Genomic DNA, 11,084 nt, shown 5'->3' with positions numbered 1-11,084 from the left:
AGGGGTTGGGAGGGGAAGGGTGGGGGGATCGGAGGGGAAGGATGAGGGGGATTGGAGGGGAAGGGTAGGGGTGATAGGAAAGGAGGGGTGCCCTAACAGGAGGGGAAGGATGGGGGGACAGGAGGGGTGGTGGGGACGGGAGCTGGAGGGGAAGGGGAAGGGGCTTGGCAGTGATGACAGTGGTCAGGAGGTTACTGGGTTGTAGGGGTGAGGCTGGGAGGGGCTGGAGACTCAGGGCTGAAAGCAGGGAGGGGTCTGGCGGGGACAGAGGCAGGTAGGAGGGACTCTGCAGAGTGCAGATGACGTAGGTGGTGAGGGTAGGGCGGGGCTTGGAATCAGGATGACAAAGGACTGGGTGTGAAGAGACCAATGGCTTGGTGGGGGGGAGTGGGGTGTTGGGAGTTTGGGCAGATGCTGGTCGGGCTTTGAGTCAGGATGAGGGGGCTTGGGCGGTGGTTGGAGGACGATGAGGCGATGAGGTCGATATCGTGTCATGACGATGGCGCAGGTAACCAATGGGTGGGTGACTGTGAGTTGTGTGCGGGTGACTGATGTGACTGACTGCAGATGACGAAGGTGATGATGACAGAAATAAACACCTGGAGCAAGGTAAACACGGCAGGCAACGCTCACAAAAGCTAAGAGTCTAGATTCTTATCTAAATCATCTAAGAAGCAAAATATTCCTATCTGGTACCCAAGGGCTGTTTAGCTGCCCAACCTCAAAAGCTGAAAAGCTAAACAGAGCTCTGTCCCATTTCTTTCTATTTTTGCACAAAAAAATAGATGCTCTTTGTTAAAAAAAAAAAGTCAAATACAAAATTCAGAAGCTGGCTAGGTCTTTTGAGATCTGAGAATTATTAACTCAGCAACACAAATGTCAACCCGTGGCTGTGTGGGCCAGGTCTTGGACCACATTTGCCACAGAACTAGTAAGCGCCCCACAAGTGACAATTTCCACTAATCCCCGTGAAAACCTTGGTGAGGGCTGTGTTGCTGCTCAGATTCTGCCAGGGGCACTTGCGGCTCAAAGTGCATTCAAGTCTCAAGGGATAGGGTAGGGGCAGGCATGGCGTTGGGGCTCTGGGTGGGCAAGGAGGGGTGGGAGAGGGCTGGCTGCCTAAGTGGCAACTCCAGATGGCACATTATGACCCAAAGGGGCTATTTTTTCCCAAATGGGAAGTGGGCCAGGAGGCTCCCCACTTTGAGAAACGCAGTTAGGATAAATTTCCACATCAAGTGTTCATCCAGGATAGGCCAAAACCTTTCGGATCCCAGGATGAGACTCAGTCTTCATCAGATCCTAATTTTGGGGGTCAGGAAGTGTTTTGGTTCATACCCCCTCGTTCCTAATTCAGAGTTTTAGAGCCAGAGAGGACTGTGATGGTCGGTGTTCAAACCCCTCCCTCGAGAGGGGCGAGAAAGTGGGCCCAGGATTGGGATAGGGACTCGCCAAGGATCACACAGCGAGTTAGTGGCAGGGCTGGGACAGGGACCCAGCCCCCCAGCAGCCAACCTGGGGCTCTCTCTGCCTGACACACAGCCGCTGCACTCCGCTAAATCTCAAATCAATCGGAAAGATCTAAAGGTAGCGGTGTTGAGCTGGATGTGAGTGCGAGTCGGATGTGGTGTGTGAGAATTAACGAACAAAAGTAATCGTAGCCCTTTGCACAGTGGGTGGTCATGTACAGCACTCGTAACGGTTTCACGAGGACTCCGTGGCCGAGACCCCCAGGGGAGGGGCGTCGGCACTGAGCCCTGGTTCTGTTGCCTTGTTTTTTTTTGGTCTTTTTTGATATTTCATTAAGTTTAGAGTTTAGAATAACATACTTATTTCTCTTACTTGTTTAAAGATGAAATTCTTATTATTATTCTGTATCATGCATTAAGAGAGAGAAAGAGGATTGTTTTAGCATTACGCTTGTCACACAGCAACACAAAGACAATATATGTAAGCGTAGCATTCACCACATTTGACACAAGAAAGCGCGAACTCCAGCACAAAGATTAGGACAGACCGCATCTAGTGAGCTCTGCGGAACTCCAAGAATCTAGGGGGGGCTGTGGGAGGGCTGCTTAGATCTCCTCGCCGCCGGCCTCCTTGCTGAAGGTGGTCATGTCGATCTTCTCGGGGAAGATGATGTTAACAGCCAGGTCTTCCCCGCTGTTGTACTGAAGCAGCAGGTTCTTCTTCTTCCGCAGCATGCGGTTGTAGCGCAGGTTGGACACCCAGGTCTCGCACTTGTTGAGGAAGACGATGCCCACGGTGCCCAGCACCACCAGGCTGGTGAGCACGCCCAGGATGGTGAAGCAGATGGCCTGGCCCTCGGTGAGGAGAGGGGTATTCTTGTTGAGCTCTTTCATGGACACCTTCAGGACGCGGTGCTCGGGCTGCGGTACCGGCAGCTCGTGCACCCCAGGGGTCAGGCGGTAGGTCAGCCCGTAGCCGCTGGGCAGATGGGTGACCTGCTGGGGGCTCAGCGCGCGCTTCTTGACACAGGTGAGACCTGTGAACTCGGGCTTGCACAGACACTCGTAGCTCACCTGGGTGTGCTGCAGGCAGGTGCCCCCGTTCTGGCACGGGCCGCTGGCGCAGTTGGTCACCGGGCGGCTGCAGGTCTTGTCGATGAAGCCGGCCGGGCACCGGCAGCGGAAGTCGCCCCCGATGTCGGTGCAGACGCCATCGTTCTCGCATGGGTTGGGGGTGCAGCTGTTGGCCACGATCTCGCAGAAATTGCCTGAGAAGCCAGGGGGGCACAGGCAGGAGGCATGGGAGGCCCGGCCCTCATCATCCACGCAGGTGCCTCCGTGCTGGCAGGGGGAGCTGCAACACAACAGGGACACAGTAAAGGGCCTTGGGGGCTGGGCTACGACAGCGCTGCAGGGCACGGGGCTCAGGGCAGAAGGTCTCTGGCCTAATTAAGGGGCAGATGCTCAAAACACATCAGGTGAATGAGGGAGGGAAGGAGGGAACGCCAGCCAGGGAGGCACAGAGAGGTGCCCAGGGTCATGACCCCTGTCTGCAAGAGGCTCACCAGCAGCTCTAGGGGTGGGTGGGTGCCCACCTCACCCCCATCTCGATGCTAACCTGGGACACACCTGACCTCCCATGCCAGGACACTCACGTCCTCTCCCACCTCTTTCTGCACCTCTCCAAACAGAGGACTGTTGGTTAGTCACTAACCAGCTGGGGAAACTGAGGCTAGAAGAGGAAAAGTCAGTGACAGCCCAGGACTGGAGCAAACCCCCTTCCCTTAGCTCCATCCCTGGGCTGCTGGGGCAGAAGAACCAAGCAAGGGGCACCCCTCACCCTATCCCGGGACCCGCTGTCGTCCTTCCTGCCTATGGCCACTGTCGCTGCCAACCCTCATTATTATTATTATCATCATCATTAGCAGAGTGGATCCACAGGCTATTGTGCAGGAAGCGCTTGGGGACTCTCAAAGAGAAAGCAATACGAGGTCTGTCTATGCTGGCACGAGCCGGTGTCTGTGCCAGGCTGTTTAATAGTGGTCCATTCACCCAAGTGCAGCTTGCAAACCAAAGCTGTTTGCTCAAAGCGGAGCGCAAGGAGCATTTAATGTAAGTGCTTTTAAACGAGCGAGCCCTTTGTCATCTGATAAATGCCAAAACTCCGGGGAAGAAGGGGCAATAAACACAAGAAATCAGCATTGCTGCTTCAGGGTGCGGGCTCCATGGGAGCCGGGCTCTGAAGGAATTTCAAGGACCTCAGGCTCTATTTTGACACACTGGTTTAAGTCCGTTAGCGAGAAAAACAAAATATTTTAAAGCTCTTGTTATCTTTTTATCCTTCTTGCTAATAAGCAGAAATGGAGCTCAGTTGTCACCGGCCCCCACTCTGACCCCGTCTGAAGACTGATCTTCGGAAGCCTCGTTAATGTCCGCTTACAGCTGTTACAGACTACCGCGGTCTCTGCCACCCCGCAATGTCAGTCAAGATAAGCTTATTTGCATGTTAGCTTCTGTTTCTTCAGAGGAAAGGGACACCCCCGCCCCCCAACTACAGGCCCAGGACTGGGTTCAAGTTTGGATTCTTATATTCGGACTCTGCCTCTGTCAAGATCTCCCTTGGCTTCAGGCTAAGCCCCATCCAATGGGGAGCAGGGATGGCTCAGGGCTGCCACAGAGATAACGGGTGGAGAGCGGCTGAGCCACTGGGAAGCATTGCTCAGGGAGGTCCAAGTGAAGACAGTGGCCATTCCGTTGCATCCACTGCCCAGGGGTCCCAAAGCCTCCCTCCCCACTGAGGAGAGCTGATAGCCGGCCCACCTCCTCTTGTGCTGGCAGAAACCCAATCACTTCACCTCTCAGCCTGGCAACTCCCTCCACAGACATCCCAGAAAATCCAACTGCAGAGCCCACCAGTTCCCCAAAACCACCCCTGAGATACGGCAAGCGGGTTTCAAACAGCCTCAGCCCCGCGGAGCTCCAATCTCTCATTATGTTGCCTTTAGAAAATTATGCAGCTCGGAGTGTCAGTTCACCATTCCAATCGACTGTCAGTCACACGCATCAGGACGTGCGAACATCAGGGGAATATGAAATCGCCTTCGGGATCATTTGAAAAAATTACGGCAATGACACATTCCCCCCTAAACACCCCCATCCAGGGCTGTCCCCCACGGGCTGCCAGGATGAGCGCCTACTTCATCTTTTGTCAGACGACAGGTCCAACAGGGTTAGGCTGAAAGGGTCTTTAGCGGGTGCGTGAAAAGCAGCATTCATTAGATCACACATCGTCGGGAGGGATATTTACCCATTGATCACACAAGGCCCATCCTTTTTCTGGCAGTCCTTTCCCGAGTACCCAGGGGCACAGGAGCATTCATAGAGGCCATCGTCCAGGCTCACGCAGGTCCCATTGTTAGCACAGGGGGTCGAGGAGCAGGCCCGAACATCTGCGGGGTGATGGAGAAGACAAGAACTTAGTTTCCTCTCCATACACAAGCGTGATGCGGACCCCGGTGGGCTTTAAAACGGCTCTGTGGCCACCAAGTGGGGTCTGGAGTAAGACGGTGTAGGGAGCTCCCTCAAAAAATCCCACGGAGTTAGCTGAGGCTCAGGAAGCTGAATGGGGTTTCCTTGTCTAAGGTCACAGATCAGAGTCGTGGCCACTGGTACTCAAGCCAGGATAGCTGTTCCCTTTGCCTGGCACCAGGTCACCCCATATCCAGCAACATGTCCGTGACGTTCACTGTGGACATCACGCTCCTCCCTGCAACAGCATGCCTAGCTGAGATTCCCTCAGGCCTGTCTCCACCAGACAAGACTGCACGCACCTCCAGCCTCTCCTGTTGGGGGAGGGGTCCTGGCCAGCTGGGGGACGAATACAGCCCAACCCTCAGAAAAACCACCAGCTCTTCATACTTTTCCGTCAAAGAGGGGCAGTGAGGGGGATGGAGATGTAAAGACCCCCCTCAGTCAGGAATCAAGACACCTGTTAGCCCCAGCACTACACGTGTCCCTGTGGTCACTTTCTGCACTCAGGCTCTGAACTCAAGGGGTCCCTGGTAAAAAGGCTGCATCTTCTAAAGCCAGGAAAATTAGAACTATTGAGCGCTCTCCTATCAGTGCAGGCTTCCATGAGCACTGGAATATTCTCACCATCTTTTAACACCTTCCATCAGGCACACTTCATTATTCAGGTTCAGCAAGCCAGGGACGAGCTGAACACAAGGGCCCGCGCCAGGGGCTCTCTGACGGTGGAGACCCCAGCTCCCCACTGGGGCCGGGAAGGGACCCCTGTCCTGCCCTGTATCCAGCCTGCTGCCATGTGGCAGCAGAGTTCAGCTCCTCCCCATTCTGTGCCTCAGTTTCCCTACTTATAAAAAGAGGGTCTTTCCTTGGCCAATCTCTGAGGGACTCTTCAGCTTTGATTTTCTATAATTTGAGCTGCTGCACCTGCCAAACAGAAAGCCAGGGCCAGTGAGAGACACAGCAAGCTAAGGCAGGCTGGTGGGGGTGCGGGGAGGAAATCCCCCGTGCTGAAGCCACACACGTGCGTATTTTTTGTTCCCTCTCAGAGAGATCCACACCCTTGTGGAGGAGAGACTGCAATCAATCAAGAAGGAAGAGCCTGAACGCTTCGTTGATGGACTACCCTGTGGCGTTCCACGGAAGCCCAGCTTGGTGCAAGGACACATAAAGAGGATTTATCTTTATGGGACGGCACCGGCGAGGCATCAGCACGCGGCAACTCCGCGTCAGGCTCCTAATTCTCTGCAACCGGCTCTCCTGTCACTCAGAATCTTAAATTTAAGCTAAAAAGCTGGCGACCACCCTCAGCTTGTCCCTGCAGCTCTCCCTGCTACGCCAATCCTGGATCAGCCCTCCTGAGTCTCCAACCCCAAGGCAGGGGTGAATTAAGCTGCTCTGAGGAGAAGGCTGCTTGGGGGTCTCTGCCAGGACAGCAGCTGTGGCCACGGCAGCCTCAAAGATGGGCAAACAGGGGGAGGGAGGGCTGTGTCTTCTCTGGGACCCTAGACTCTCTGGCCATCCCCAAGCTGGCTGCATTTGTCAACCTGGTGGGGAGGGGACATACCAAGGGCCCACGGGAAGGGAGGCATTTGTCTGGAAAATTTCAGCAAGGCTGTACTGCATTTAGATACCAAAGAAGATGGGCTCCAGGCTAAAACCCTAACCCTGCTCCCACATGGTGGCTTTGCTGGGATCCCCCAGATCCCCAAACAACTCAGAGCTGCTGCCACTGCTTCTGTGAGGGGCAGCAGAGACGCCGGCCACAGCATGAGTCAGCCACGGGGAACCTTGCACCGTATTAGGGGGGCCGGAATGAAGGACCAGAGACAATTTGGAGTGTGAGGGAGCTCAGCTTCAGAGCCACGGCTGCCCTGCCTGTATAGGGCAGGGGCCATAACAAAACGCTCTTAAGTGTTCCTTAAGGGAGGATGTTAGTTGCAATCGAAGACAAAAATGAACTCTCTTTCTGGGGCTGGGGGAAAGGGTTGTAGCTGGCTTTTCTCCCAACTTCTTTCATATCACTTAGCAGACACTTGTGTTTCTCTGATCCTCCGTTTCCCTATCTGTACCTCTTTACTAATGTCGGAACCGAGGGACAGAGGCCCTGAGGGCAGGCTGCGCAGCTGGGAGTTTTTTTGTGGACTTCAGTTTGCCCAGACGTTAGGGCAGGTTTTGCCAAATGAAAATGGGCTTAGACGGACATTTCGCAGCCTGAAAATGCAGTGACAGCCAACTCTCAATTGCTTAGGGTAACGGAGGCAAAGATTGCATAAATTAATGAAATCAACAGATAACACCCATCTTCACTTTAACCCTTTCTCAGCTTTTCCCAACCCCAGCCTCCCCCTATACCTGACCCGCTCAGTCCAGGCCCCCCAGCCCTGTCCTTCTGGCCGTGACTCAGCACCTGCCCCTCAACCCCTGAGCAGTGCTGGCCACCCCCCACCCCATTTGTTTGTTTGCAGCCTCTTTACGGTCTTGCGTGTGCTTTTCTAGGGAGTCTTAGCTCCGAGATCCCCAGAGCCCTGTCCATCTCTGGGCTTCCGTGACCTGGACAGGCGGCCTGAGGTCTGTGGTCCCACCGGCCCAGCTGTGTGTGTATTTTGTGACTCTTTATTCAACAGGAAGCTCCCCGGCCCCCACCCCACATCTTCTCTAGGTGCTGGGTGCTGATGGTGCAGAGGAGAGCAAAATACAGTCCCTACCTCTGAGGAGGCATTCGGTACCCGCAGGAAATTTATAAACAGATCGTTAGAATACAGGGCACGAGGTGTGCAGGAATGAGGAAGTGAGGGCCGCCAGCAACAGGAGACTGGGAGGAGGTGGTGGGGACTAGGGCAGGCAGGTAAGGATGCAGGGCTGAAGCAAACAAAGGCGAGTGCCAACCTCTATCGCAGAGCTCCCCATCCCAGCCGTCGGTGCAAATGCACTGCCAGGGTTCTTCACAGAGTCCGTGAAGGCAGCCGGGAGAGGTCACGCACTGGTCACACAGGGGACCCTGCCAGCCAGGCTGGCACCTGCAAGGGGTGGGGGAGAAAGGTGGGGACATATGAAGAGGGCAGGGGTAGAGAGGGAGCTCAGGCTACTTTCTGTGGAACCAAGGACCCTTGGGGGTCTTTGCACAGTGCCAGCCAGTGGTCCTGGGAAGGAACCATCAGTCACCTGCATGGGGAAACTGACAGAGAATGCATGCCAAGCTCAGGGGCCGTCCTGGAGGGGCCCCGAGATCCCGGGGGAGTGCTGCGTTTTGCTGCAGTGGCCTGCAGAGGTCTCACCTGCCACCCCACCTCTGAGAATGCAGACAGGAGCTATGGCTGCCCCCACCCCCTGCCCTCATCTCCCCCGCTTGCCCCCACCAGTTTTCTGAAGGGGCCAGGAAGCTGTTTGCTGCAGCGCAGTGGCCAAGTCCCCTGTTTTTTCTGCCTGACTTCACGACTCCCCAGGCTGCTGCGTGGCCCCCACAAGCTGCCTCTATGGAGCCACTCTATTACCTGCAAACATTGTCATCCTCGCAGAATCCATTTTGGGGGTTGCAGGCCGGGAAGCATTCAGCCCCTGAGATACAAGAAAGGTTATACAATCACCCCACCAGGCCCCAAGCCAAGGCAAAGCCTGTCTTCTCCCACACAGCCCACCACTGTCCCCGAGGGCACCAACAGCCCTCTTGGGTCCTACCAGTCCGGCACACAGTAGGCACTTCCTATCCGAGCATGGATGGGGCTCAATGCACGCAGGAGAAAAATCTCTGCCATGTTCCCAGTGATGAAATGACCACAGTGCACTCCCTAGTTCTTAGGAGCATGAGAAACACCTTCTCTCCCGACCCCCAAAAGCAAATACGACACCTCAAGTCCTCCTAACAGTGGGGATGGGGACAGTGGAGGGAAATATGTTGACCCCCGGGGCACGCAGCCTGACCCTGACCATCACTTTTGCAACCTGAGCTGAAAAGGGGAGCAGATTTTGAGGTGTTCAGCTCTGGGAAAGCCCAGACAGGTTCACCTGGTGGGCTCCCCAGTAAGGCGTCTGGATTCTTTTGAAGGTTCATCCCTATTAAGCTGGGCACCCAGGTCAAATCTTCCCCCCTTTCCCCTACCCCAGACTCTTCGCATTAAGAAAACGATGACGACACAGGGTTTTGCTTAGCGGGCTGAGGTTGCAACACTGCTTAGAGATTCTGACACTTTAATAGGCACCTACTGTGTGCATTTACTCAACCAGCTCCACAGCTTCCTAGACAGCCCCCTCACAACTACTGGTGCAATAAGTGGGGGGGCGCTGCGGGAAGGGGGCAACTCTCTCGCTGTCAGAGACAGATGGCCGCTGCAGACAGAAGTGTCGCAGCCCCTCACCTAGAGAAACGCGCCACGCAGTAAGGGCTCAGGCTGGGCTTCTCTGGGAATTGGGGGTTAAGACGGCAAAGTCGCCCCCTACCCCCGCCCCGAGACCTGTTCCCTAACGCTCACACAGGGACACCCCAAAGTTGCACCCCAGAGTATTTTCGTAGAAGACTCCACAACAGCACCTCATTTTTCCATACCTCCTTGCTCAGCGCACCGACACCCCTCTGGCGCCACTTCTGCGGGGCGGGAAGGGGCTGGGGGTCTCACACATCCCCTGCGCCCTGGGACCCCAGGGTCGGGCCTTGGCAAGCGAGGGTGGCGGGGAGGGCGAGGCAGGCACAGCGCGGGGTTTAGGGCTAGGCGGGACGGGAGGAGTTGGGGCGCACGAGACGGGGCGTGCGGGGCACCGGGCGGCCGGCGGGGCTTCGCAGGCTTCCCCAGAGGGAGCGCGAGCCGGGCCGCCGGGGGGCTCACCATGGGTGCTGTGGCCGAAAGCCAGCAGGAGCAAGAGGACGCGCAGGAGGGCTTCGGTCGCGGTCATCTCGGGGCGGCCGGGGTCGCGGTCCCGGGAGCGGTGCGGGCGCGGGTCCGGCTCCTGGCGCCGCACTGGGCTTCTGGTTGCGGACGCGGAAGGGGGCGCGGGCGCGCAGCGAGGGGAAAGCCAGGGCTGCACCGGGCTGCGCGCTGCGCTCTCCACCGCCGCTGCCGGGGAGCTGCCGCCGCCGCCGCGCGCGCCGCCCTTTTCGTACCGCCTCCCCCCCCCGCGGCCCCCGCCCCCCGCCCCCGCCTCCGCGCACACGGGGCCGGCGCCGGCCAGTCCCGGTGACCCCCGCCCCTCACAGGGCCGCCCCCCACCACTGCAGCGTCCCGGAAGCCCGCTGGCGCACACGGGTGCACTCTTGGCTAGACGGGCACAGGTACCCCGCGAGCGTTTGGCACACGTTCCCCCCCACAGGACAGCATGCGGCCGCGCACACACAGGCCTGCCTAGGACAAGTCGCAGGAATCGAACCTGGGCCGCAGACCTCCCCGGAGAGCACAAGTCCGCACGCAGGAACAACGAAACACTTATTGCTGACGTCCCGGGCACACGTACAATGGTTAGATACCCAGGAAAACGCAAAGGCGCACTATGAAGATGTGAACTAAGCACATAATCACACACGCACACAGAAAAACACCCAGGAAAAGCCCGACACCCCCGGTACCCCTAGCCATGAAGACGCAGAAAAATACAGTTGCCCCTGTGGCAACCCACACCCCGCAACGCAAACGCACACGGCAACCCAAACACACTGTAGCCCAGAAGGCCTATAGACACAGTCCTGGGCGGCAGAGGGGCAAGCGGACCCTCGGTTACCCAACCATGGGCATCCTCTCCCATGTGCCAATCCCCTGCACACAGACGCGTAGGCAGAACCACCTGCACACCCAAACACACAAACACACTTGTAAACAGACGGTCACTCGTGCCTGCATTCAGTCACACCCACCCCCGCACACACAGCATCTCAGTCAGGGCCTTAGCCGCGCTGAAACACAAATGCACCGACTCTTACGCACACATGTATGCACAGCCACGCACCTGATACCCACAAGCACACATACCCAGCCGACTCGTGGTCACACACTGACAAAAATACATACGCAGTCCCCAACACACACACACACACGGTCGCATCTGTCTTTGTCCACAGTGGCATGCGTGGGCAGCCTCACCAATGTGCTCTCACATACACACAAT

General features: G+C 56.7%; 1 protein-coding gene across 2 annotated transcripts; it reads right to left on the bottom strand.

The window, feature by feature from the left end:
• Positions 1 to 1,842: 1,842 nt before the first annotated feature.
• DLK1 (delta like non-canonical Notch ligand 1) lies at positions 1,843 to 10,304 on the bottom strand. Of its 2 annotated transcripts, XM_025390979.1 has the most exons (6): positions 9,815 to 10,304; positions 8,489 to 8,552; positions 7,884 to 8,014; positions 4,777 to 4,918; positions 2,544 to 2,823; positions 1,843 to 2,324 (listed from the first exon to the last, which is right to left on the bottom strand). In XM_025390979.1, the coding sequence occupies exons 1-6, from the start codon at positions 9,879 to 9,881 to the stop codon at positions 2,076 to 2,078; spliced, it is 933 nt and encodes a 310-aa protein (XP_025246764.1). In that variant the 5' UTR covers positions 9,882 to 10,304; the 3' UTR covers positions 1,843 to 2,075. The 2 variants fall into 2 exon arrangements, with proteins under 2 accessions (XP_025246764.1, XP_025246763.1); XM_025390978.1 differs by having other exon boundaries at positions 1,843 to 2,823.
• Positions 10,305 to 11,084: the final 780 nt, after the last annotated feature.

This window comes from Theropithecus gelada, chromosome 7b, assembly GCF_003255815.1.
Source record: "Theropithecus gelada isolate Dixy chromosome 7b, Tgel_1.0, whole genome shotgun sequence".
Classification (NCBI taxonomy): Eukaryota; Metazoa; Chordata; class Mammalia; order Primates; family Cercopithecidae; genus Theropithecus; species Theropithecus gelada.
This window is presented reverse-complemented; position numbering and strand designations above follow the sequence as displayed.